Source organism: Notechis scutatus, chromosome 14 (assembly GCF_049901735.1).
Source record: "Notechis scutatus isolate UNSWTSFEM ecotype Mainland chromosome 14, rNotScu1.2, whole genome shotgun sequence".
Classification (NCBI taxonomy): Eukaryota; Metazoa; Chordata; class Lepidosauria; order Squamata; family Elapidae; genus Notechis; species Notechis scutatus.
Genome location: NC_142022.1, coordinates 7,364,932 through 7,392,577, shown reverse-complemented (window position 1 = coordinate 7,392,577; position 27,646 = coordinate 7,364,932). Strand labels below are relative to the sequence as shown.

At 43.5% G+C, this 27,646-nt stretch overlaps 2 protein-coding genes across 3 annotated transcripts; both read left to right on the top strand.

Moving 5' to 3' along the window:
* Window positions 1-536: 536 nt before the first annotated feature.
* LOC113426890 (5'-3' exonuclease PLD3-like) lies at window positions 537-18,895 on the top strand. Of its 2 annotated transcripts, XM_087943762.1 has the most exons (13): window positions 537-873; window positions 4,246-4,425; window positions 6,021-6,092; window positions 6,944-7,222; window positions 7,774-7,952; window positions 8,703-8,886; window positions 9,766-9,880; window positions 10,640-10,767; window positions 13,052-13,252; window positions 14,891-15,030; window positions 15,360-15,525; window positions 16,046-16,139; window positions 16,343-18,895. In XM_087943762.1, the coding sequence occupies exons 1-13, from the start codon at window positions 784-786 to the stop codon at window positions 16,540-16,542; spliced, it is 2,028 nt and encodes a 675-aa protein (XP_087799888.1). In that variant the 5' UTR covers window positions 537-783; the 3' UTR covers window positions 16,543-18,895. The 2 variants fall into 2 exon arrangements, with proteins under 2 accessions (XP_087799888.1, XP_087799889.1); XM_087943763.1 differs by lacking the exon at window positions 6,021-6,092 and having other exon boundaries at window positions 540-873.
* A 1,814-nt stretch (window positions 18,896-20,709) lies between these two features.
* On the top strand, window positions 20,710-27,503 carry POLR2G (RNA polymerase II subunit G). Its single transcript, XM_087943746.1, has 8 exons — window positions 20,710-20,844; window positions 22,328-22,437; window positions 23,626-23,785; window positions 23,878-23,928; window positions 24,048-24,113; window positions 25,169-25,240; window positions 26,427-26,460; window positions 27,267-27,503. Exons 1-8 carry the CDS (start codon window positions 20,833-20,835, stop codon window positions 27,278-27,280), a joined length of 519 nt encoding a protein of 172 aa, XP_087799872.1. The 5' UTR covers window positions 20,710-20,832; the 3' UTR covers window positions 27,281-27,503.
* Window positions 27,504-27,646: the final 143 nt, after the last annotated feature.

Below are 27,646 nucleotides of genomic sequence, written 5' to 3'. Positions count from 1 at the left end.
AAAAAACATTCAACGGACAGCAATTTGCATGCAGAATATAACCTTAACCCAGCTCCCAACAAACATTAACAGACATTTATTCTAATTAATTTAACTTAAAATAAATTTCTCTATTTCTCCTGGGGTGTGAAAAACCAATGAAAAAAGATGAATGAATTTCCAAGAGATTTACTTTCCAAATTAAGGACCAATTTTTGACCACGTCAGAATTCACATTGTTATGTATTCATATATAATTTTTTCTTCTCTTCTTTCTTTCTTCTTCTTCTTCTTCTTCTTCTTCTTCTTCTTCTTCTTCTTCTTCTTCTTCTTCTTCTTCTTCTTCTTCTTCTTCTTCTTCTTCTTCTTCTTCTTCTTCTTCCTCTTCCTTCCCTTCTTCCTTCTTCCTCTTCTTCTTCTTCTTCTTCTTCTTCTTCTTCTTCTTCTTCTTCTTCTTCTTCTTCTTCTTCTTCTTCTTCTTCCTCCTCCTCCTCCTCCTCTTCCTCCTCCTCCTCCTCCTCTTCTTCTTTGCAAAAAAGCTGCTTTGAAGGTTTCTTACACATTCGGCCGCTAGGAGTCAGTTGTGTAAAACTCAGCATAAATGAAATGATTCACCAACCAATTGCGGTGGTGCTAGTCATTTCAAATCCATCTGAAGTCGTTTCCCCACCAAATTTAACGTCTCTGTTAAATTTGCTGGGTCGTTTTTCGGGGCCCCCGTGCTGGGTATCTGCTAGCTAAAAGTGGGAAGCGTATTTTTTTAAAAAATAGCTTTTTAGGGAGTGCTATTTCCTTTGAAGCAACATGAGGAAGAAACCGCCTGCTCAAAACCAAGTTAGTGTCACCCCGATTAGAAGATCTACACGCTTGCAACAGGAGAAAAGTGCAGAAAAGGTAAGAAAATGTTCACTCTTCCAACGTGGAATTATCAGATAGACAGACAGACAGACAGACAGACATCCTTGTCTCTCCTAGAAGTGGCATGTGTCTTTCTTAATATATATGTAACATTTTACTTTATTTTAGTTATTAGATTTCTACACTACCGATCTCGCCTAAGTGATCCTGGAGGGTTAAAAATATAAAACAATATGAACGTGTGATTTAAAAAGCACAGTTAAAAACGTTTTTTATTTTGCTCATTTATTTATACTTCATCTTTCTAAACTGCCCATCGCCCTCGGAGAGCGGCTCTGGGTGGTGGCATAAAATATAATCGATATATTAACATATACAATTAATGTTAAAATATTAAAATTAATTACAATGATTGAACAGAAGGTAGAGACAGAAAGAATAGATAAATGAAAGAGGATAGATAGATGATAGATAGATAGATAGATAGATAGATAGATAGATAGATAGATAGATAGATAGATTTATAGATATAGACAGAAGGCAGAGATAGACAGGAAGATGAGGGAGAGATAGATAGATAGATAGATAGATAGATAGATAGATAGATAGATAGATAGATAGATAGATAGATAGATAGATAGATAGATAGATAGATGATAGACAGACAGATAGATAGTAGATAGATACAGACAGACAGATGATAGATTTATAGATATAGACAGGTAGATGAGAAAGAAACAGAGACAGAAATAGAAAGATTAGATAAATAGATGATAGATAGATAGATAGATAGATAGATAGATAGAAATTGAGACAAATAGCATATAGTTATATATGTGTGGCCTTATGCTAGCCTGTGTGATCACAATAAATTGATTTGATTTATACGACCCTGTCTCCATCTACAAAAAAAGAAGTCAGATAAATGATAGATAAAGAAAGAGAGGGGGGGATGATAGATAGATGATAGATCAATATAGACAGAAAGAGAGAAAGATATAAAGAGTGTGATGATAGAGATATGTCTTCATTTACGAAGAGGCTCTTTCCTTCCATCTGTTGGACAGCTCCATTTGGCCCACTCTAAGCCAGGCTAAACAAAGATTCCCACCCACTTCTTTTAGCTGGCCAGAATAATGCAGTTTACAGCTCAAACCAAACTAAAATCTGATTTTTCTTGATGTCCTGGGTCAGTTTCTCATTGCCATCCACCCTGGTTTCTCCACATTTAGGGCTGGATTTTTTTCCAGCTCTTCCTTTCCTGAAGGGAAATTCTTTTGAAAATGATGGAAGCATACAAAATGGAAAGATTTAGTCTGATTCACTATGGTTGGAGAAGTTGATGGAAGTTGCTAAGTTGACTAAATTGGCTTTTTTTTTCTTTTCTGCCTTGAATTATTTATAAAAATAATAAAGATCAGATTAAAAAATTAAAAATAAAAATACCGTAGGAGGGCCGAATTCTTTTCTTCTGATTTGGCAGCTACGGTAGTTTCATTATGATGGTGTCCATTTTAGTTCCTGTTTTTCTGTCATTCTTCTTCTGTTGTTGTGATAATTGTTTGTAGCGTTTCCCTGGATTTTTATTTTTATTTTTAAATGTTGTTCTTCTTTCTGGCAGCTTTGATGTGTTTTGTTTTAAAAAGCCGTGTACAAATGGTAGTAACTATTTATATTTATTTTATTTTATTTGTTTGTCAAGCATGTATTAGATAACAAATATAAGTATAAACATGATTATTAATATATGAAATGGATACGAATAAAATGGAAACATTAGGACAGGGACGGTAGGCACCTTGGTGCGCTTATTCTCAGGAAGGACAGGATAATCTTGCCCTTGCAGGCAAAATGTGTACTTTCTGTCATTTTTAGATTTATTTTTTTTAAAAAGCAGAAGCCAGAGACGAAAATAACAATTTGGTTCATCAGCCCGAAACTCGCTCGAAACTATTTTTGGGTGGGGTAGCATAGACGTTAGAAGCCAAAAGTTGATTTTGTTTGCAGTTAAATTCGATTTCGGTTTTTGGAATAGAAAACTCAGAAATATCTCTAATGAGTGAGGCACGTTTGGGTGGCCCTTTGGGATTAAACAACGTTGGACGGGCTGGTTAAATGGCCCCATCTCTCTTTTCAAAGAGCTTTTATAGCTTGCTTTCAATGCTTGGCAGTTGTGGTGTATGTGTGTGCATTCAAAGGCAGAGAGAGATGCCTTCATGCTGCTATCTCTGCAGCTGTAGAAACATCTGTGTCCTCACTGTGCCAGGGGAAACTCCCCAGCAACCTAAATTAACACAAGTTGGTGTCAGAAAGCCAACCAGCAGACCGCCATGACAGCAGGGTGATTTAAAAACAAAAGACAAAGTTGGCTGAAAAATGTGTAACTTTGGAAGATATCCAGAAAGCTATTTTTTAATAGATTTGTGTATTAATCAACGGTACAGCATATAGCTGCTTGTCTGTGTGGTAGGAATAAAGAAAAATGTTGAAGGATTATATCCTTCTTCATACAAGGCTGAGGATGAGTTTCCTAATTTCTTGGCTTAACAGATTTATCTCCATTTCTATCATCATGTCCATGTCCACCATTTCTCCACCTCTATCTTTATCTGCATGTCCATGTCCATCTCTCCATCTTCATTTCCCCATTTCTCTATCTTTATGTCTATGTCCATGTCCATCTCTCCATCTCTCTTTCTCTCTATGTCCATCTCCATCTCTCCATCTCCATGTCCATCTCTCCACCTCTCTTTCTCTCTACCTCCATCTTTCCATGTCCATGTCCATCTTTCCATCTCTCTATGTCCATTTCCATCTTTCCATCTCTCTATCCCCATTCCACCTCCTCATCTCCCTCTGCATCTCTCCATCTCTATCTCCATGTCCATATCCATCTCTTCATCTTCGTCTCCCCATTTCTCCATTTTCCCATCTGCATCTCCACCTCTAACTCTCCATCATCTCCATATCCAAAGCCAGGCCCTGTAGACAATTTATTATATCAATTACATTCAGCAGTCCATTTGCTTGGCATATTCTTCCTTTCTCACTTGTGGAATGACTTTTCAACATTTTATTATCTGGAAGAAGAAAAAATTGTGAGCTTGTTGTAACCAGTCTCTGGTTAATCTTCCTTTTCTTTTCTTCCTTGGCAACTTTAAGACTTGTGGACTTCAACTCCCAGAATCTGAGCTAGTTATGGTGTCAACCCTTCTAGGTAGCCCAAGTCAAGGATGACTGATGTCTGTGTTTTTGTATATGTCTCTCTGTGTGTATTTCTACACAGGAAGTGTAGATGCACCACCCATTGAAGAACACTTCCTCAATTTCCTGGCACAGTTCTCTAGTGATGAGAATGTTGGTTCACTTCTGATTAAACTCTTCTGTGATTTCTGAACCACAACCCAGAACGAACCTCAACAACCCAGAAGCCGGGCCGATGACATCCTGCAGCCCCGAGAAAGCATCAAAGCATACAAGAAGCAAGTAGATCACACCAAGGAAGCACCAGATCCACCAGGAATTATTCCTTCAGAATCAGGAGCTCAGCTGGACATCGGGGAACGAGCAGAGAAAGAGAAAGTCACAGTAAGTCTCGAGTTCGTTCTACTTCAGATGTTTGGCTTTTCTTTCGTCCCGAGATAGGGGACGGTAGGAAGAGCTGGTGGATTCCTGATCTGGAACCCCTTCCCTTCTCCAAATTAAGGATCAGGCTCTATTCGATGGAAGAGGCACACAAAATTATTCCTGGCCTACGGGAAGGATCTTGAGCAATTTGGGGAAAAGGTTTGCTGCCATCATGTTCCCGCTTTTCAAAGGAGGAGGCCCACAAAATGACAACAGCGATCAAAAATTCTCAGGCTAAGTCAAACCATTATGTAAACTTGAAATAGAGTAGAATAGAATAGAGTAGAGTAGAGCAGAGTAGAGTAGAAAATAGAATAGAATAGAATAGAATGGAATAAAATAGAATAGAGTAGAAATTAGAATAGAATAGAATAGAATAGAAAATAGAATAGAATAGAATAGAATAGAATAGAATAGAATAGAATAGAAATTAGAATAGAATAGAATAGAGTAGAAATTAGAATAGAATAGAAATAGAATAGAATAGAATAGAATAGAATAGAATAGAAGAATAGAATAGAATAGAATAGAATAGAATAGAATAGAATAGAATAGAATAGAATAGAATAGAATAATGGGAAGGGACCTTGGAGGTCTTCTACTCCAACCCCTTGCTTAGGCAGGAAACCCTACATATAATTTCAGACAAATGAATAACAATCAAAACTTGAAAAAGTACAGCCCAAAAGGTTGTGATCTTCATTTTTTGATCTGCTGCCCTTTGGCCTGCTTGAAATAAGAAATCACCTTCCCTCAAACCATTTTTCTTCCTGGATCCCCGGGGGAACAGAGATCGTTGGTAGGGATCTTGGAGTCTTAGTGGACAACCAGTTAAATATGAACCAACAGTGTCCGGCAGCAGCCAAAAAAGCCAATGTAATCCCAAGTTGCATTAACGGAGGGATACAGTCAAGATCAAGTGAGGTACTAATATCACTTTATAAAGCCTTAATAAGGCCACACCTAGAATACTACACCCAGTTTTGGTCACCACACTATAAAAAAGGATATTGAGATTCTAGAAAGAGTGCAGAGAAGAGCAACCAGGATGATGAGGGGACTGGAGGCTAAAACATACGATGAACGGTTGCAGGAACTGGGCCTGGCTAGTCTAGGGAAGAAAAGGACCAGGGGAGACAGGAGAGCAGCCTTCCAATATTTGAGGGGCTGTCACAGAGAGGAGGAAGGGAGTCAAGCTATTTTCCAAAGCACCAGAAGGCCAGACAAGGAAGAATGGATGGAAACTGAACAAGGAGAAATTCAACATGGAAATAAGGAGAAATTTTCTGACAGCGAGAACAATCCACCAATGGAACAATGGAACTTCATTACCAGAAGCTTTCAAGAAGAGGCTGGACTGACCTCTGTCAGAAATGGTGTAGGGTCTCCTGCTTGGACAGGGGGTTGGACAAGATGACCTACAGGGTCCCTTCCAACTCTTGTTAGATGTTCGGTCTGTTAGATCACGGGTGCAGACACCAAGTTTGGGTAGTTCTTGAGAAGCGGAATGGTTGTGAGGTCCCATCGAAGACAATTCATCCCATTTTCCTTTACAGCCCCCCTTTGTGAGGCTGAGGAGACTGGCGTTGAAGGAAGACCCTTCCCCACGTCCAGAGAGGGGAAAGGAGGTAACAGAATGGGTGGCAAGAGGCCTGGTGAAGATCCAAGTTTGTTTGTGTCATGTTTCTGAAGGGTTCATCCCCTGCCAATCAGAGCTTCTGTGTCTTTGTGGTGACGGGACCATGTTGTATCACCTTGTGGTGGGCACTCTGTTGGGACAAATTAACCCCCCCCCCCCTCCCAAAAGTGTATTAGACAGAACCAACATTTGTCTGATCTTTGTTTATGAGCATTTTTAAATTTTTTTAAAATCCCTTAAGATCACATTGGGCCAGAATTTCCATTGCCAACCAAGAGGGTTATGCCTTATTTTACTTATTTAAGCAAATCACTTCAGACGTTAAGTGAATCATGTGGTCATTAAGCAAATCTAGTTTCCTCCCTTGACTGCTTGTCGGAAGCCTCCTTTGAATTTTGAGGAGGGAGGATGGTGAATTTCCCTGCATTTTCTTTAAAAAGTGACATCCAAGTTTGATTCACAGCCGATAATTTAGATGGGGACATTTGAGTAATAAACCAGTTTCCTAAAATAGGGGACAGATCAGTTTTTTTTTCAGTAAGCAAATGGGTTAGAACTGGACTTTCCTCCAACCAGGATTAATGGTTTCTGGACAAGCCAGGATGTGAAGTGGATTCCAAGCCATGTTTATTATTTGACTGAAAAATTAGACCCGTTTTGGACCCCAATCAAACCAGAAACCATGGTTTGCAAGCTACCTCTGTTGGCTTACCCAACCCAACTCCAATATTTTGGAGGACCATATCTCAGCCACCTTCTTGGTCACGGATGATGGTATCGTTGTGGTTGGTTCGCCCAAAGGAAGAAGTCAAATCATCTCTACTTTCCCTCGATCCATAGTTAGATACCCCAAATATTCAGTGGGAAGTGGTGAAGGATCGACGGTCTTGGCTCCAAGTCTTGGATATCTCAAAACCACAAAGTGGTAAGGTTGGACATCTGGAAGACACAACCATACCTGGCCTGCGAAGACTAGGTGAAACCCGGAGGGAGTCGAGACAGGAGACCTGGACAGATATCACCCCAAGAATCAAGGTGCCCCCAATGAAGAAGATGGAGAATACCAAGTTGCCACGAAAAGCTTCACCACCAAAAGAAGTCCACCATAAATGGTTCAAGGTACAACCTGAATTGTATAACCTTCAACTCCCTCTCTCAGTGGCAGTATTTCTAAGTCTTGGGAGCCCTTCCAACTCTGAAAAAATTATGGGGGGATCCCAAAGATGGTCGTATGGGTGATATTGATCAGGATTTCCCATGTTAAAACACTAAAATGGACCAATTTGTGGAATATCGATGGATTCATTCACAAAGGAATTGCAAACATGGCTGGCTGGGGAATTCTGGGAGTTGAAGTCCACCCCTTTTAACGCGGTCTGGCTGGGGAATTCTGGGAGTTGAAGTCCACCCCTCTTAAACCATGCTGGCTAGGGAATTCTGAAAGCCACCCCTTTTAAAGCCTGCCAGCTGGGGAATTCTGGGAGTTGAAGTCCACCTATCTTAAAGCAGTTGGTTGGAGAAATCTGGGAGTTGAAGTCCACCCCTCTTAAAGCATGCCCATGGCTGGGGGATTCTGGGAACTGAAGTCCACCCATCTTCAAGTGATCAGCTTTGAAAAAAACGCTATCCTAAATCTACCTCTCTCGTCTTGCCTCACATTTTCTCCTTAGCACACCTTCTCTTGGTGGTCTCTTTGTTTTCTTCTCTTCTTCCTCCTCCTGATCCTTTCCTGCTGGCTTGTATGGAAGCAAAAAGTCCCCGCTTCTCTCGTACTCGGAAACGGCTCTTTAATATGGAAAAAATTTACAACGCTTTGGAACGGGGCGGAAGAATGCAGCGCACAGTGCAGGCAAGTTCTCTGCGTTTATTTTATATGCCTAGAAAATGTGATGACCCAAAGGGGTGTGGCCCAAAAGCAACCAAGTCACAAAAGTAGGTAAAGTCCCTTTAATTCCTCCAACTTGGCCCCCAATGTCCAGTTATCATCGGCTGGAGAGAAAAAAAACTCTCCCGAGAACAGTTTTTAAAGGGAAGAAATTTAGTTTGAACTCAAAGTACATATAAATTATAAATAAAAACCAACACAAACCACGCTGCAGCAATTAACGAGACAGGGCAGGATAAGGAATTGCAGAACACAAAAGATAATGAAACACATACAGTTGCGAGGACGCCAGAACCCAGGTAGGACACGACAAACAAAGATAATGCACGCTTTGCTTCCAGCAAGGTGCTGTGCGCAAACACCCTTTTTATCCTGTTTTCCCAGCTGCAGCTAATGAAGGGAATCAGGGCCTTTTTCTCCCCCGTAATCCATGTTGCTCCCTTATCCGTTCCTCCCTGCGTGCCCTAGGATGCAGAGAGAGTGGGCCTGGGTCTTCCTCTGAATGCCCAGCCGGACTGTGTCCTTCCCCAGTTTCTTCCACAGCCACCGGAGCCACACTTCCACTCCTTATTAGCTGTTCGACTTCCTCCTCAGAATCAGGCTCCCAACAGGGGCATGACAGAAAACCTCCTCCAGATGTTGGTTCCCAAGGCTGGGTCATCTCCATCGCTCCTTGACCACCTGGGTTTTAATCCTCCTTTCTCTCCTTACTAGCCTGGTCCTTCTGGAGAGCATCCCAGACAGCTTACAGTATCCGCCTTCAAGTCCTCAAAATCCCACCATTTACGAAGGGTGGATGGATCTCCTCTCGGAAGCCAACCGCGTGGTGGAAATCGCAGCTTTTTATTTTACTCTCCGAGATTCCGATTTGCAGATGGAAGATTCTTCAGCGAAACAGGTCAGTTTGTCCTTGAGGACGCGGGGGTAAAAGGATCCACTCTGGATCTCTTGTTTAGTCTAAGCCTCATGTCAAGAAGTGGGGAATAGAATAGAATAGGATTCAGAATAGAATAGAATAGAATAGAATAGAATAGAATAGAATAGAATAGAATAGAATAGAATAGAATAATGAAAGAATAGAATAGAATAAAATACAGTAGAATAGAATAGAATAATGAAATAAATAAATAAATAAATAAATAAATAAATAGAATAGAATAGAATAGAATAGAATAGAATAATGAAAGAATAGAATAGAATGAAAGAATAGAATAGAATGAATGAGAAGAATAGAATAGAATAAAATACAGTAGAATAGAATAGAATAATGAAATAAATAAATTAGAATAGAATAGAATAGAATAGAATAGAATAGAACAGAATAGAATAGAATAATGAAATAAATAAATTAGAATAGAATAGAATAGAATAGAATAGAACAGAACATAATAGAATAGAATAGAATAGAATAGAATAACAAAATTGGAAGGGACCATGGAGGTCTTCTAGTCCCACCCCATGCTCAGGCAGGAAACCCTGCCTATACCATTTCAAACAAATGGGCAGAGCGTGGTGATTCGCAGCGACCAGACAGAGGCAAAAGAAGTGATAAAATTGAGTGTTTGTCCCATGATGTCTCACTTAACAACTGTGCCACAATGAATTTTCCAATCTCCTTTTTTGGCCGTAAGTTGAGCCCAACCAAGCTCCAAGAGTTATTGGAGAAGGAGAATGGAGCTGCACAGATGAATGGCCTGACGTCTGAATGGGCTCGGCCGGCATCCCCTTGGTCTAGGACCAAGTCCCACAAGTGTCCTTGTGTTGTGTCACTCCGCAGGGCCTGGAGGTGTTCAATATGCTGCGTAGCCTGCCTTCTCGTGGGGTGAAGTTGGAGGTGGCGGTGAATAGCCCTCAATCGTCCGAAGATGACACTGATGAATTGACCCGTGACGGTAATGTATCTCTAGGGAGGTGGCAGAATAACAGAATTGGAAGGGACCTTTGGAGGTCTTCTAGTCCAGCCCCTGCTCAAGCAGGAACCCCTATAGAATTCCAGACAAAAGTTTTGTCCCGTCTCTTCTTTAAAAAAACTCCAGAGTTGGAGAAGGAAGGGAGGAAGGAAGGAAAAAAGAATAGCAGTATAACAGAGTTGGAAGGGACCTTTGGAGGTCTTCTAGTCCACCCTCCTGCTCAGGCAGGAAACTGAACCGTTTCAGACAAATGACTGTCCAATCTCTTCTTGAAAAACTCCAGTAATGGAGCACCGATGGCAGCAATAGAAATTTTCATCGTAATTCGAGGATTACCTTAGTATGATATGAAGAAAAATGCCAAGTAACCCAAGTGGGGAAAATGGAAGGAAATCATCTTCCTCGTTCGATGGTTTTGCTAAAAAAATAAAAAAAAAGGGGGCATTTATTTCCGGTTTTCGCCAAAAACTGCATCCCTAGCTGAGCATCGCTGAACGCTTAATGGTGTCCGCTTAACGACCAGTGCGAGGCGGGTTGCAAAACGAGGGCAGTCACCTGGGTGATCCGATTTACATCCTACGACCGGAATGCGCTGGCTCCAAATTACAGCCGTTCCTTGAAGGTGACTTTAATACAGCAGGAATGAAACACAGCGAGAAACGTCGCTGGGAATGGGAAGAAAACCGGCGTGTTTGACGGTGCCGGCGGTAAAGAAAGATTCGTTTACATCTCGCTCTCCAGGCGCAGACGTGCGATACGTGAAGATGAAGGAACTGACCGGCGGGATCGTGCACACCAAACTGTGGGTCGTGGATCGGAAACACCTCTACATTGGCAGTGCCAACATGGACTGGCGTTCCCTTACTCAGGTATTTCCTTCGGGGCAGGCGTGAAAAGAGGAGTTCTGGATTTACAACCATTTCTTTCGCGACTGTTCGGACACGGCAATCCTTTCAATTGTGTGACGGTTGTCGAGTAGCCAGGTGTTGTGGCCCCTCCCGCAGCCGAATCGGAGGAGGAGGTGTGGGAGGATCAGCATCAGGGCAACCAGGGAGCTCCGAGGGGGGAGAGGAAATGGAGCTGGCAGAGAGAGAGAGGCAGAGGCAGAGCCTGGGCCGTCCGTCAGCCCTCAGATGGAGAGTCAATAGCCCCCAGGTCTGGAGGTGGCTGATGAGGAAGAGGAGGAACAGCTGGGTCCAGTGCATAGGAAGAGAGAGGAGAGGAGAGTAGTGGAAATCTATGGGCCGGTCCTTGGGACGGAAGAGCCAGGTCTGGAGGTGGCTGTTGAGGAAGAGGAGGAACAGCTGGGTCCAGTGCACAGGAAGAGAGAGGAGAGGAGAACAGTGGAAATCTATGAGCCGGTCCTTGGGACGGAAGAGCCAGGTCTGGAGGTGGCTGATGAGGAAGAGGAGGAACAGCTGGGTCCAGTGCCAGATGCATGGATGTGCAGAAGGCAGAGGAGAGGAGAGCAGTGGAAATCTATGAGCCGGCCCTTGGGATGGAAGAGCCAGGTCTGGAGGTGGCTGATGAGGAAGAGGAGAAACAGCCAGGTCCAGTGCCTGATGTGTGAATGCGCAGAAGGCAGAGGAGAGGAGAGCAGTGGAAATCTATGGGCCGGTCCTTGGGACGGAAGAGCCACCGCTGCTAGCAAAGATCAACTCTAGCTCTGGGGATAAAAGGCAGGGGGCAGAGATGAATAAGTTAACGGACTTGTTAACTTGCGGTGAGAGAGAGAGAGAGAGAGAGAGAGAGAGAGAGAGAGAGAGAGAGAGAGAGAGAGATGGAGGCGGAGCCTGAGCCGTCCATCAGCCCTCAGATGGAAAGTCAACAGCCCCCAGGTCTGGAGGTGGCTGATGAGGAAGAGGAGGAACAACTGAGTCCAGTGCCTGAAGCACAGAAAGAGAGAGGAGAGGAGAGCAGTGGAAATCTATGGGCTGGTCCTTGGGATGGAAGAGTCACCGCTGCTCGTAAAGCCCAATTCTAGCTCTGGGGACAAAAGGCAGGGGCGGAGATGAATAGGTGTGCCAGACACAACTCCCTGTGAACGGACTTGTTAACTTGCGGTGAGAGAGAGAGAGATGGAGGCGGAGCCTGGGCTGTCCGTCAGCCCTCAGATGGAGAGTCAACACCCCCAGGTCTGGAGGTGGCTGATGAGGAAGAGGAGGAACAGCTGCGCCCATTGCCTGATGCATGGATGCACAGAAGGCAGAGGAGAAGAGAGCAGTGGAAATCTATGGGCTGGTCCTTGGGCCGGAAGAGCCACCGCTGCTAGAGAAGCCCCACCCTACCTGTGGGGATAAAAGGCAAGTGGCTCAAAATGTGGAGTTAATCCTCGACTTACGACCACCATTCAGCCCAAAATTTGTGCTGCTAAGTGAGAGGTTTGTTCAGTGAGTTTTGCCCCATTTTACGACTTCCTTTGCCTCAGTTGTTAAGTGAATCACTGCAGTTGATAAGTTCCTAACCTGGTTGTTAAGCAAATCTTAACTTCGCTTGTTAGAAGGTCGCAAATGGGGATTGCAACCGTCATAAATATGAACCGTCAGAGGCCGAACGTCCAAATGTTGATCGCGTGACCACGGATATGCTACAAAGGCCATAGCTGTGAACAACAGTCCTAAGTCACTCGTTTCAGTGCCGTCGTAACTTGGAACGGTCACTAAATGAACTGTTGTAAGTCCGAGGACTCCCTGTATTCATGCTCAGCGTGAGCCAGCCGTGTGCTGTAGCTGCCAAAAAAGCCAATACAATCCCAGGCTGCATCAACAGAGGGATTAGAATCAAGATTGTGAGAAGGGTTAGCGCCGTGTTACACTGTTTTTGTGAGAACACACCTGGAATACAACAACGGCACAGATTCCCTTAACAACTAGGGCAGGAACCATTGGAAAACCGGGCAGAACTCACTCAACAACGGTCTCGCTTAGCCACAAAAACATCACACTCATTGGTGGTGGTAGGTCAAAGTCGTGCTCGGAGGATGCGTCGGCGGGGAAATCGGTTCCTTCCCCGACAACAGGGAACCGTGCCGTTGCCTGGATCTGCGCGGAATCCACTCTTGCCGCCGGGATTCTTTCGGAGATCGCGGCCCCGTAAGAAGCAAATCTGGAGGAATCTTCCGGCAAGTTCCCCATGGATCGTTTTTCTCCGTAGGTGAAGGAGCTGGGAATTGCGCTCTACAATTGCAGCTGTTTGGCGAAGGATCTTCACCGGATCTTTGCCATGTACCGGATGTTGGGCGAAGAGGGAGCTTCCTTGCCCACCACCTGGCCCAGGGATCTGGCGGCTGAATCCAGCCTGGAGGAACCTCGGAAGGTTCAGCTAAATGGGCTAGAGGCCCAGGTCTACATTTCTGTAAGTGTTTTGTGTGTGTGTGTGTGTGTGTGTGTGTGTGTGTGGAAAAAAACCCAGCAACAACGGCTTAAAATCCTAAAGATGTGCGGCCTTCGTTGCTGGATCTCCCCAGCCATTATGTCCGTTATGGAGTTGAAAACTACACATCTGGACTGCAGGGGGATTTTGGGGGGGATGGGAGATCAGATTGGGAAGGTAGAAGTATAGGAAGTTGGCGGTTCCATGCCCCTAAAAAAATCAAACCAATCAAACCAATCAGAAAGGACCTTGGAGGTTATCTAGTCCAACCCCCCCCACACTCAAGCATTTCAGACAAATGGTTGTTCAATCTCTTCTTGAAAAACCTCCAGGGATGGGGAAGGAAGGAAGGAAGAAAGGAAGGAAGGGGATGGAGGGAAAGGAAAGGAAAGGAAAAGAAAGAAGGAAAGGAGAAAGGAAAGGAAAGAAGGAAAGGAAAGAAAGAAAGGAGAAAGGAAAGGAAAGGAAGGGAAGGGAAAGGAAAGGAAAGAAGGAAAGGAGAAAGGAAAGGCAAGAAAAGAAAAGAAGGAAAGGAGAAAGGAAAGGAAAGAAGGAAAGGAAAGGAAAGGAAAGGAAAGGAAAGGAAGAAAGAAAGAAAGAAAGAAAGAAAGAAAGAAAGAAAGAAAGAAAGAAAGAAAGAAAGAAAGAAAGAAAGAAAGAAAGAAAGAAAGGAGAAAGGACAGGAAAGGAAAGGAAGGGAAAGGAAAGGAAAGAAGGAAAGGAGAAAGGAAAGGAAAGAAGGAAAGAGGAAAGAAAAGGAGAAAGGAAGGATAACAGAGTTGGAAGGGAGCTTGGAGGTCTGCTAGTCCAACCCCCTGCTCAACTGGCTATCCAGTCTTTTCTTAAAAATCTCCGGTGATGGAGCATCCTTTACCATTTTGGAAAAATGGCTGTCCAATCTCTTCACCCTCAACGTCTAAAGGCAAGCTGTTCCCCTGGTTAATTGTTCTCACTATAGTCTTAAGTTTCTAGTCCTCACGGCCCCGGTAGCTTTCAAGCAATGTAGAATGTTGGAGACTGAAGTTGGAGTTTCTGCCTACCAAGAAAAGTTTGCATAGGGAGCGTGCTGTAACTTTGAAAGCAGGTCGTAAGTAGTTCTGAAGAGCTCCAATCTTTAGGCAACTAGTCATAAGTTGGAGAACTAGCCTTTTCATCAACTAAACAATAGGGCGCGTGTGAGGTAAACGCACACCCTATTGTTTAGTTGATGAAAAGGCTAGTTTTTGGAGAAAGAAATGGCTTTAGCTCAAAAAAAAAACAACAACAACTCATGGTTTCTTGAACTCCCAAAGGCTAACCTCACCTTTATAAAAAGGCTCATCCTTTTTATCTAAAATGCTAACCTCACCTTTATAAAAAGGCTCATCCGGAAGCCTAAAATTTTACATAAAATACATTTAAACGGTCTAAAGCCACCGCTCTCCTTCCAATGTTTTAATGAAATGTGGTCGATTTCAACTAGCACCGAGTTTCACACTGCCAAGGTGAGCTGTCTGGCTTTCTCCTTCCAAGGTCGCCTGTTTGGGGCCAGGTGGTCTTGGAAGAAGGAGCAGGTAGAAATCCTGGCTTTGTTTTTTGTTTTTTTTACACTTTATAATTTCTGTTTATTTGTGATGGCAGAGCTCCCCGCCGGCTCTATGCTCAACTGGCCGTACGCCTGACCTCACCGCCATTCTGAGCACGATTGAAGACGCTCAAGAATTTATCTATATTTCCGTGATGGATTATGAGCCGCAGTGTTTATTCTGTAAATCGAAAAGGTGATTTAATTTTCTTCCTTCCCTTCATCCCTGCCCACTCTCTCTTTCTTTCTCTTTCTTTTTATCTTTTCCTTCCTCCCTCCTACCATCTTTCTTTTTTTCTCTTTCTCTCTTTTTCCTTCCTTTCTTCCCTTCCTCCCAAACTCCCTACCTACTTCCCCTCCTTCTACCCTCTTTCTTTTTTTCTTCTTCCTTCCTTCCTTCCTTCCTTCCTCCTTCCTCCTCCCTCCCTCCCTCCCTCCCTCCTCCCTCCCTCCCTCCCCCAATTCCTGTCAATTCCTCCATTGAGGTCACCTCCCTAACATTCTGTATCCATGTTGCTTTTCAAGGTTGTGGCCCGTCATTGATGATGCCTTACGGAGCGCCGCCTGTGATAAAGGCGTGACGGTGCATCTTCTCATCAGCTGTTGGCCACACTCAAGAGAAACCATGTTTGTTTTCCTGGAGTCGCTCACGGTCCTGAGAAGGAAACCTCTCCACTGCCCCATCGAAGTGGTGAGTCTTCCCTAACCTTTTCCCACAGGGTTAGAAACTATAAAATGGTGGAAAGAGAGAGAGGGGGGAGGGAGAGGGAGGGAGGGAGAGGAAGATTAAGAAAAAGGAGAAGAAGGAGAAGGAGAAGGAGAAGAAGAAGAAGAGGAGGAGGAGGAGGAGGAGGAGGAGGAGGAGGAGGAGGAGGAGGAGGAGGAGGAAGAGAAAGAGAAGAGAGAGAGAAAGGAAGAGGAGGAGAGGGAAGAAGACAAAGAAGAAAAAGGAGAAGAAGAAAAAGGAGGAGGAGGGAGAGAGAGAGGAGAGAAAGAGACAGAGAGAGAAAAGAAGAGGAAGAAGAAAAGAGAGAGAAAGAGAAAATAATAATGATCGATTAATAATAATAATAATAACAATAATAATAATAATAATAAGAATAAGAATAAGAATAAGAAGAAGAAGAAGAGGAGGAGGAGGAGGAGGAGGAGGAGGAGGAGGAGAGAGAAAAAGAGAGAGATGCACTTAATTCTTTGTTTTTCCATTTCAGAAACTTTTTGTGGTTCCCACAATAGGGAGAGAAATTCCTTATGCCCATGTTAACCACAACAAGTACATGGTGACTGACCGAGTAGCTTATGTTGGTACGTGGAATTTAATTAACGGAATAATTGAGATGGCTCAAGCCGGCGAGTTTTGCCCCCATTTTATGACCTTTCTCACTACAACCGTTAAGGGAATCACTGCAGTTTTTAAGCAAGTAACACAATTATTACGAGGACTGTCTGTAAGCGTGCTGCAGATGACCCTATAAATGGATTTTCTTCTTTTCTTTCTCCGCCTGTAGGAACTTCTAACTGGTCTGAGGATTATTTTCTCCACACCACCGGCGTTGCGTTGGTTGTCAACCAGAGCAACGTTGCCCCCGAAGCCCAAAGTTACACATTGCGACAACAGCTAGTGGACGTTTTCCTTCGGGATTGGGAATCTCCCTACACCCTCCCACTTGAAAACCACTCACAATGTCGGAAGCAATCAAGGGAGTGAGGAGTCTGGCTTGAAGAACCGGCCCTAAGGCCAGGCTCACTCCATTTCTCGGTCCATGAGGACCTTCCTTTAAACGTCCTGAGGTTTGGATGCTCTTGGTGTGTCCCAAAGGTGCTTTTTTTTTTTTTCTCCAAGAGGTTCTTGGTGTGCTTTTAGGAAAATGTCAGGCTGCTTTTGCATTCTTAAGCTATGGCCTTCCCGGGTTGACAATCTGTCATCGGAACAGGGGAGGAAACGCAATTGCTGATCATCGTTCTGGGCTCGGAGAAGTTCCCAGGAGCTGAAGGACCAAGTTAGGGACAGATCATCATGGAGAAAAATCTATCTATGTGGTTGCTAAGAGTGGACAGTTGGATGGACCTCCTCCTTCATCCATCCATCATCCATTCATGCATCCATCCATTCATAATCCGACATCCCTCCATCCCTCCATCACCCATCCATCCATCATCCATCTATCCCTAATCCAACATCCATCCATAATCCAACATCCATCCATCCATCATCCATTCATGCATCCATCCATCCATAATCCAACATCCATCCATCATCCATTTATGTATCCATCCATCCATAATCCAACATCCATCCATCATCCATTAATCCACCCACCCATCCATTCTCTACCATCCATCTATCCATCCTTCATCCATCCATCATCCATCCATCCATCCATCCATTCATTATCCATCATCTATACATCCATTTTCCATCCTCCATTCATCCATTATCCATCATCTATCCATCTCCCATCATCTATCTATCTATCCATCCATCATCCATCCATCCATTGATCCCATCGATCCACTCATTATCCATCATCTATCCAGTGGTGGGATTCATTTTTTTTTTACTACCGGTTCTGTGGGTGTGGCTTGGTGGGTGCGGCAGGGGAAGGATATTGTAAAATCTCCAGTCAGAGGTGGGATTGGCTGGTTCTCCAAATTACTCAAAATTTCCGCGACCAGTTCTCCAGAACTCTATCATCTATCTATCTTTCTTTCTTTCTTTCTTTCTTTCTTTCTTTCTTTCTTTCTTTCTTTCTTTCTTTCTTTCTTTCTTTCTTTCTTTCTTTCTTTCTTTCTTTCTTCTTTTTTCTATCTATCTATCTATCTATCTATCTATCTATCTATCTATCTACCTATCTATCTATCTATCTATCTACCCATCCATCCATCCATCCATCTATCTATCTATCCATCCATCTATCCATCCATTATCCATCATCTATCCATCTATCCATCATCTATATATTCATCATCATCCATTAATCCATCCATCCATTGATCCTATCCATCTACCCATCCACCCATTATCCATCATCTATCCATCCATCCATTCATCCATCTACCCTCCATCCTTTATCTATTTTTTATCTATCTATCTATCTATCTATCTATCTATCTATCTATCTATCTATCTATCTATCTATCCATTATCCATCATGTATCCATCTATCCATCCATCCATCCTCCATCCCCCCTCCATCCATCCATTAATCATCATCTACCCATCCACCGATTATCCATCATCTATCCATCCATCCATCCATCCACCCTCCATCCTTTATCTATTTTTTATCTATCTATCTATCTATCTATCTATCTATCTATCTATCTATCTATCTATCCATTATCCATCATGTATCCATCCATCCATCCATCCATCCTCCATCTCCCCTCCATCCATCCATTAATCATCATCTACCCATCCACCCATTATCCATCATCCATCCATCCATCCATCCATCCATCCAAGAATCATAGTGTTCAAAATCTAGTTGAAATCTGTTGTGTATCTATGGTCCTTCAGGTGCCCACTGACTAATGGTGAAGAATTCTAGAAGCTTATAAAGAGGAAAATACTGCCTACCTTGCTTTCCAAGGATTAAAATTCTGCTCTCTATAACCTTTTTCCCGCCCCTTAAATTTTTTTCCCCTTTAAATTATCTATTTCCTTTTGAAACTTGAAAGAGCGCATCTGATTTACTGCTCTGAAATGTGTCATGTCGCTAGGTTGGCAACCTGCACAGAACAACCTTCTTCTATCTGGGCTGCAGTAATCTACATGATCACAAGAGGGCAGCAAAAAAATTCAGTGGGGTTTTAAAATCTCTCCCTGCTGACCTCTAGTGGTTGTCTCAGATTCTGCACCCTGAAAATGATAATCCGTTTATTTCTTCCTGCCAACAAGTCTTTTGAAATTTCTGTTTCGGAAACTCAGGGATTGTGTTATAGATGGGGAACTACATGCCTTAATCTGAATGTGCTATAAGCAATTTGAAAAGACATAGCTTGGCAGAGTTTATTTTTGATAAATTGAATAATTTTTATAATAAACAAGTTTGTTTGTTGTTCGTTTGGTATCCTGTTTAATTTAATTCAGAGCCAGTTTGGTGGTGATTATTATCGATGTTTTTTGCATCCAGTTTACCAAGTAATTCTGTCTGGATTTGGCATTGACTTTTGATTACTAGGTCCTTCTGATAAAATCTACGATTATGATAACATTGTAGAGTAATATCTAATATTACAGGTTATTTTTTAAAGAATGATATTATAGGAGCTATGGAGAATGCTCCATCCCAACTTTCACGTAACTTCAAATGCTTCATGAAATCATAGAATTAAAAGTTTAAAAGTGAAAACATCAATTGTTTAAAACACACACACAAACACACACACACAAACACATGTAACAAAGATGAAGCAAAAACCTAAAACTAGGTGTGCTTGTATCTATGTAGTAAAAGAATAACAGAATAACCGCGTTGGAAGGGTTTAGGGTTAGCAAGTTGGCGATTCTATGCCCCTAAAAAAATCAAACCAATCAGAGTTGGAAGGGACCTTTGGAGGTTTCCTAGTCCACCCCACCCCCCACCCCCGGTCAAGAAAGAGACTCTATCCTGTTTTGGACAAGCATTGTCCAATCTCTTCTTGAAAACCTCCAGTGATGGGGAAGGCAGGCAGGCAGGCAGGCAGAAAGGCAAGAAAGAAAGAAAGAAAGAAAGAAAGAAAGAAAGAAAGAAAGAAAGAAAGAAAGAAAGAAAGAAAGAAAGAAAGAAAGAAAGAAAGAAAGAAAGAAGAAAGAAAGAAAGAAAGAAAGAAAGAGGAAGGAAGGAAGGAAGGAAGGAAGGAAGGAAGGAAGGAAGGAAGGAGGAAGGGAAGGAAGGAAGGAAAGAAAGAAAGAAAGAGGAAGGAAGGAAGGAAGGAAGGAAGGAAGGAAGGAAGGAAGGAAAGAAAGAAAGAAAGAAAGACAGACAGAAAGGAAGGAAGGAAGGAAGGAAGGAAGGAAGGAAGGAAGGAAGGAAGGAAGGAAAAAGAAAGAAAGAGGAAGGAAGGAAGGAAAGGGAAGGAAGAAAAGAAAGAAAGAGAAAGGAAGGAAGGAAGGAAAGGGAAGGAAGAAAAGAAAGAAAGAGAAAGGAAGGAAGGAAGGAAAGGGAAAGAAGGAAAGAAAAAGAAAGAAAGAAAGAAAGAAAGAAAGAAAGAAAGAAAGAAAGAAAGAAAGAAAGAAAGAAAGAAAGAAAGAAAGAAAAAGAAAAGAAAGAAAGAAAAAAAGGAAGGAAGGAAGGAAGGAAGGAAGGAAGGAAAGGGAAGGAAGGAAAGAAAGAAAGAGGAAGGAAGGAAGGAAGGAAGGAAAGGGAAGGAAGGAAAGAGAAAGAAAGAAAGAAAGAAAGAAAGAAAGAAAGAAAGAAAGAAAGAAAGAAAGAAAGAAAGAGGAAGGAAGGAAGGAAGGAAGGAAGGAAGGAAAGAAAGAAAAAAGAAAGAAAGAAAGAAAGAAAGAAAGAAAAAGAAAGAAAGAGAGAGAGAGGAAGGAAGGAAGGAAAGGGAAGGGAAGGAAAGAAAGAAAGAAAGAAAGAAAGAAAGAGAAGGAAGGAAAGAAAGAAAGAAAGAAATAGCCGAAGACAGACGAGTCCAAACTAGCTCAGGCAGGAAATCCTATGTCATTTAAGACAAATGGTTGTCCAGTCAGTCCCTATTTCCATTTGGGGGGGGATTCCCTAAATTTCATGGCCCAAAAGGTGGGGGGGGGAACCATGACCCCGCCTTGTTTTGATTGAAAATAAAACCCACAAATGGCGATATATAGTACATTGGGTTGCCATAGCTGCTGCGCCTGCGCAGTGGAGCCAACCCCACGGTTCCAAAGCCTCTTTCGCTTAGCTCGGGCGCCTGTTCCTTTAAAGGCTCCCGGCGCGTCTCAGCCAATCAGCGGAGAGGAAGGTGGTAACATTTACCCGCGGGGAAGCCGCAACGTTCCATCCGGTCGGGAAGCGCTCCGCTCGGCGGGATGTTTTATCACGTGAGTTGAGCGGGGGTCGTGGGGAATGGGCGTCACGCGTGTACGCGCCCGGGCCGTGTGCAGGCAGCTCCTGCAGCGGGGAACGGTGGGGGAAGGAAAGCCTTGTTGGTGAACTCGCGTGTATTGACTTGCGGGCTACAAAGCGGCTTTTCCTACCCGGGATGACCAAACACGATAATGTGAATGCAATTTTTCCCTATGCAAATACGTTTTACGATACTTTAAAGACTACATAAAGATTTTTTTTTTAAGGCCACCACGTTCTGGGCTGCTTTTGGCCCGGAAATCGCCTCCTGGATTAAAAAAGTAAACAAATGTGTGGTTTGTTTCCATCCTAGTTTATTGGATAAGCCACGATGAATGGGAGTAGCAGAAGAAAGATTCAGGGATGAAAGTAATAGCAGTAGCGGAAGCTTCATATTTCGAACTGTTACCATCAGGGAGGCGTTATAGGTGGTTTAAAATGAGGACAAATAGACTGAGAAACAGTTTCTTTTCCAAGGCAATAATTGTCTTGAATCAAATAGTGCATTTGTGATTTAGTCCTATGTATATAATGACATTTTAAAACTATTTAACTTACTAAATGTTTTAGATAGGTTTTAGACTAGGTATTATTATTATTATTATCATTATCATTATCATTATCATTATCATTATCATTATTATTATTATTATTATTATTATTATTATTATTATTATTATATACTCTGTAGTGTGATTGTGATGTGTTTGGGACACTGTGCTGGAGTAGCTTCTTGGTCAAATTTCATTGTATTCGTGGAATGCAATGACAATAAAGGTATTCTATTCTATCCTGTATTCTATTCTATATTCTATTCTATTCTATTCTGTATTCTATTCTATATTCTATTCTATTCTATATTCTATTCTATTCCCTATTCTATTCTATATTCTATTCTATTCCCTATTCTATCCTATCCTATTCTATTCTATTCCCTATTCCTATTCTATATTCTATATTCTATTCTATTCTATTCTATTCTATTCTATATTCTATTCTATATTCTATTCTGTTCTATTCTATTCTATTCCCTATTCCTATTCTATATTCTATATTCTATATTCTATTCTATTCTATTCTATTCTATTCTATTCTATTCTATTCGTTGTGTGATGTACCTGTTTGCCACTGTAGGAAATAAACAGGTTAGGGTTTGCTGTTACGTTGGAATTTAAGAATAATTTAAGACAGAAAAAGTAGTGAGAAGAAGAAAAAAAAAGTCACGAAATACAAAGACTTGCGAATAGAAAGAGAAGGACCAATAAAATGAAGGAAGAGTAAAATATTCATGTTCTCCACCTGCCTACCCCGCCGGGTTGTCGTAAGGGAATGTCAGAGGGTGCCATGTCTCTTGTAGGCTGGCTTGAGTTGGGAGGAGAAATTGGGGGTGTAAACATGGGAGCTGAGCTGTGCGTCATGGCTACAGTGGCTTTCTCTCTGTGGATCGTTGGCGTTTAGATCTCCTTGGAGCATGAAATCCTCTTGCACCCTCGTTACTTTGGGCCCAACCTTCTCAACACCGTGAAGCAGAAGCTTTTCACCGAGGTGGAAGGGACCTGTACCGGCAAGTAAGAAAGAAGAACCAGGGGTCCAATTTCAGGGAAGCTGGGCGGCCTTAAAATAATGGGGGGAAAAAAAACAAAAAACAGCTTATCCGTAAAACAGTGTGTTTTCTTAATTGCTTTTCAAGAAGTTATTGGTATATCTGGTATTTATTAAGGGTTTCCCTTTATTGCTTTATCAGTAACTCAAGGCGTCAAACGTATTTAACACTCCTTTCTCCTCCTATTTTTCCCACAACAGCAACCCTGTGAGGTGGGTTGGGCTGAGAAAGATGGATTGGCGCAGCCATTATTCATGCCTGAGGCGGGACTAGAACTCCCAGTCTCCTGGTGATTGGCCCAAAGTCACCCAATCAGCTTTCATGCTTAAAATGGGACTAGAACTCCCAATCTCCTGGTGATTGGCTCAAAATCACCCATCTGGCTTTCATGCCTGAGGCGGGACTAGAACTCCCAATCTCCTGGTGATTGGCCCAAAATCACCCATCTGGCTTTCATGCCTGAGGCGGGACTAGAACTCCCAATCTCCTGGTGATTGGCTCGAAATCACCCATCCGGCTTTCATGCCTGAGGTGGGACCAGAACTCCCAATCTCCTGGTGATTGGCTCAAAATCACCCATCTGGCTTTCGTGCCTGAGGCGGGACTAGAACTCCCCATCTCCTGGTGATTGGCTCAAAATCACCCATCCGGCTTTCATGCCTGAGGCGGGACTAGAACTCCCAATCTCCTGGTGATTGGCTCGAAATCACCCATCTGGCTTTCATGCCTGAGGCGGGACTAGAACTCCCAATCTCCTGGTGATTGGCTCGAAATCACCCATCTGGCTTTCATGCCTGAGGCGGGACTAGAACTCCCAATCTCCTGGTGATTGGATCAAAATCACCCATCTGGCTTTCATGCCTGAGGCGGGACTAGAACTCCCAATCTCCTGGTGATTGGATCAAAATCACCCATCCGGCTTTCATGCCTGAGGCGGGACTAGAACTCCCAATCTCCTGGTGATTGGCTCGAAATCACCCATCCGGCTTTCATGCCTGAGGTGGGACTAGAACTCCCAGCCGCCTGGTTTCCCCTATCTGAAAATCTCAGGGGGGAAAAAAGGAAAGCAGCCAATAATTCATGGGGGGAAATTAAAAAAAAAAAAAAAGAGGGAATTCACTTTAATGCAAGTATTCTCACCTCTCGCTTCCAGGTATGGCTTCGTCATCGCCGTAACCACCATCGACAACATCGGGGCGGGTGTGATTCAGCCGGGACGTGGCTTTGTCCTTTACCCCGTCAAATACAAAGCGATCGTCTTCCGTCCCTTCAAGGGGGAGGTGGTGGATGCCATTGTGACTCAGGTGAACAAGGTGAGTCCCGATGCACCTGTCGAAACTGTGAAGGGATGTTTCCAAAACCTCCTTGGGGAGTTTGTGTGTTAATTTCTGGTTTTCCAACCCAGGTTGGCCTCTTCACCGAGATCGGACCGATGTCTTGCTTCATATCCCGACATGTGAGTGGACCCGTGGGGTGGGGTGGGGGTGGTGGATTGAGTGATCCCGTGTGAAACGGGCCAGGGAAGCCAAAGGTCCCTGCTTGGCTGTTGATCCCAGATCCTTGTTCTCTCCACAGTCGATCCCTTCCGAAATGGAGTATGATACTAACTCCAATCCGCCCTGCTACAAGACTGTGGATGAGGTGAGGATTTTTTTTCTAAGGAAGGAAAAAAAAAGTAGGCAGACTGGGGGATTCTGGGAGTTGAAGTCCATCCATCTTAAAAGATGATGGCTGGGGATTCTGGGACTCGAAGTCCACCCATCTTAAAGGATGATGGCTGGAGGATTCTGGGAGTTGAAGTCCATCCATCTTAAAGGATGATGGCTGGGGATTCTGGGAGTTGAAGTCCATCCATCTTAAAAGATGGTGGCTGGGGATTCTGGGAGTTGATGTCCACCCTCTTAAAGGATGATGGCTGGGGATTCTGGGAGTTGAAGTCCATCCATCTTAAAAGATGATGGCTGGGGGATTCTGGGAGTTGAAGTCCATCCATCTTAAAGGATGATGGCTGGGGGATTCTGGGAGTTGAAGTCCACCCATCTTAAAGGATGATGGCTGGGGGATTCTTGGACTCGAAGTCCATCCATCTTAAAAGATGATGGCTGGGGATTCTGGGAGTTGAAGTCCACCCATCTTAAAGGATGATGGCTGGGGGATTCTGGGAGTTGAAGTCCATCCATCTTAAAAGATGATGGCTGGGGGATTCTGGGAGTTGAAGTCCACCCATCTTAAAGGATGATGGCTGGGGATTCTGGGACTCGAAGTCCACCCATCTTAAAAGATGATGGCTGGGGGATTCTGGGAGTTGAAGTCCACCCATCTTAAAAGATGATGGCTGGGGATTCTGGGAGTTGAAGTCCACCCATCTTAAAGATGATGGCTGGGGGATTCTGGGAATCGAAGTCCATCCATCTTAAAAGATGATGGCTGGGGGATTCTGGGAATCGAAGTCCATCCATCTTAAAAGATGATGGCTGGGGGATTCTGGGAATCAAAGTCCATCCATCTTAAAGATGATGGCTGGGGGATTCAGGGACTCAAGTCCATCCATCTTAAAGATGATGGCTGGGGGATTCTGGGAGTCGAAGTCCACCCATCTTAAAGTGTGGTTAGGAAACACTGTCCTGATCACTGTACTACCTTAGTTCTTATTGTCTTGCTAGTGTTCCCTCTGCTTTTCTCCCCTCCTAAACCAGGACATTGTTATCCAGCCAGAAGATAATATCCGACTGAAGATTGTGGGGACCCGGGTGGACAAGAATGATATAGTGAGTTGCGTCATTCAAACCTTGGCCCTTTCTCGGTCTTATTTTGGCTGTTTGGGGTGGGTGGGAGGGTGTCCCTCCTATTAATTCGTCCTCCTTCATATCCCACGCAGACGGAGAATTAAATTATTGATGCATAACATCTGCTGGGGAAAATCCGCAAAGAAAATATGAAAAGAAACAGTTCTGGCCAATATTACTTTCTGTTTATTAAAATCCTCTGGCTTAAAAATGGCAGTTCAGGAAGAATTGGAAGTTCAGATAAATCGTCTTCCAATTTTTAATTTCAAAGGATCTTGGGGTTTTGAGGTGCAGGCAAGTGGTGGGATTCAAAAGTTTTGACTGTGGGCGTGGCTTGGCTTGGTGGGTGTGTCCCCATTCCCTGCCCCCACCCCACTAACCTGCTTTCCAGCTCCGTTCTCCTGGGCAAGGCAACCAAAGAAGAACCAGCCAATCAGCTGGGACTTGGGAGGCGGAGACTAGATGGGGCGGGGCCAGTCAGAGGTGGCATTGGCCGGTTCTCCGAACTACTCAAAATTTCCACTACCTTTTCTCCAGAACCGGCTGAATACCACCTCTGGTGCAGGCTGTTTGTACAACCAATTGGATTCTGGCCTGTTTTGCTCAAGCCACAACTGAGCGGCATGCTTTTTTAAGACAATTATTCTGATTTGTTTTATCAAATTTCTACACTGCCTGTTTCACGCACAAATACACTGCTGGAGCTGGGAACAACACCTGGAGGGTTAATAGCTGCTGAATCTGACCATCCAGATCTTCTCTGTTTTGATCTCCCTGAGGAAAGGAGGAGGATTGGATCGATTTCCAATTTCCAGTAGTTCAGGCAGATTCCTATTTGCATGGAAAAAACTATATGTGTTGGTCTTTGGGATGTTTGTGAGAAAGGGAAAAATTCTTGCTGTGAAAATTGGGGATAATATGGGGCCACTTTACTATTTTTAACCTTTCCTTTCCTTTCCTTCCTTCCTTCCTTCCTTCCTTCCTTCCTTCCTTCCTTCCTTCCTTCCTTCCTTCCTTCCTTCCTTCCTTCCTTCCTTCCTTCCTTCCTTCCTTCCTTCCTTCCATCCTTCCTTCCTTCCTTCCTTCCTTCCTTCTATCCTCTCTTTCATTCTCTTTCTATCTCTTTCTTTCTCTTTCTCTCTTTCTTCCTCTCTCTCTCTCTTTGCAGTTTGCCATTGGATCCCTGATGGACGACTACCTGGGTATGTGTTTCGAATTGCTTGCCATCTTGCACCCTAGTTTGGTGGTCTTGTTTTGAGAAAAATAGGGTGGGGGGTGGGGGAGAAATTGGACAATACAGAATAGCCCCTCAGCCTGTGACCACAATCAAACCCCAAATTTCTGTTCATGGAGCCCTTGAAGTGGGTTTTGCACCATTTTACGACCTTGTCCCGGTTGTTAAGTGAATCATTGCCCTCATTAAGTTAGTAAACACAGAAGTGAATCTGGGCTGCCCCCACCCTTGATTTTCCTTGTCAGATGATCACAAAAGAGATCCCACAACCTGGGACATTGAACTGTCATAAATTCAGTTGCCCTGAATTTTGATGGGATTAAGGTCAAGGTTCCCCTGGCACGTACGTTCTAGTCGTTTTCAACTATAAGGGGGCGTTGCACATCTCCGTTACGAAGCCGAAGAGCCATTGCTGTCCGAAGACGTCTCCATGGTCATGTGGCCGGCATGATTAAACACTGAAGGCGCACCTTCCCACTAAAGGGGTCCCTATTTTGTTACTTGCATTTTTTCGATATGCTTTTGAACTGCTAGGTTGGCGGAAGCTGGAACAAGTAAACGGGAGCTCACTCCGTTATGCAGCGCTAGGGATTCGAACCGCCAAACTGCTGACCTTTCTGATCAACAAGCTCAGCGTCTTAGCCCCTTGAGCCACTGCAGTCCCTCTTGGATGGGCTTATCGCCAACCCACCAAATTGTTTTGGGCTTGCAGAGAAGGACAGTTTCCCCTATGGCAATTTTTTTTTTAACCTTGCCTTTGTCTCTCTTCTCCAGGTCTCCTGAACTGAAAAGCCCGTTTCTGTTCTTCTTGTGTTCAACTCCATGGCCGTTCCTCACTAAGGAAAGGTTGGCTGGCTGCGTTTTATTGGAAAGGGTGACCATTTGCAGCAATCCTAATGAGTGAGGAGCGTTTCTGGAGGTCCTTTGGGGTCTCCCTGTTGTTTCTTGCTGGAATGGAGTGTCCCTGCAAGGTCCTTTTTTGGTCATTAAACGTTTTCCTGTTCTCTTGTTCCGGTGGCCTCCTGTTTCAGTTTCTCCTTCTCTCTCTGTGTTGCACGAAACAACCAACGTTTTTAATATTGCTATTCATTTTCTTTATTCATATTATATTATTGATTATAGGATGCCAGTTTTAACTATGGAGCGACTCCGGG

Bases quoted from the DNA above. Each gene is read 5' to 3' on its own strand.
- POLR2G (XM_087943746.1), top strand. The intron at 22,438-23,625 runs GTAAGAAAGAAG...TCTCGCTTCCAG, and splicing joins GAAGGGACCTGTACCGGCAA to GTATGGCTTCGTCATCGCCG. The intron at 24,114-25,168 runs GTGAGGATTTTT...CTCCTAAACCAG, and splicing joins GCTACAAGACTGTGGATGAG to GACATTGTTATCCAGCCAGA.
- LOC113426890 (XM_087943762.1), top strand. From the start codon at position 784: ATGAGGAAGAAACCGCCTGCTCAAAACCAAGTTAGTGTCACCCCGATT. The intron at 15,031-15,359 runs GTGATTTAATTT...TTGCTTTTCAAG, and splicing joins TTATTCTGTAAATCGAAAAG to GTTGTGGCCCGTCATTGATG. The intron at 16,140-16,342 runs GTACGTGGAATT...CTCCGCCTGTAG, and splicing joins TGACCGAGTAGCTTATGTTG to GAACTTCTAACTGGTCTGAG.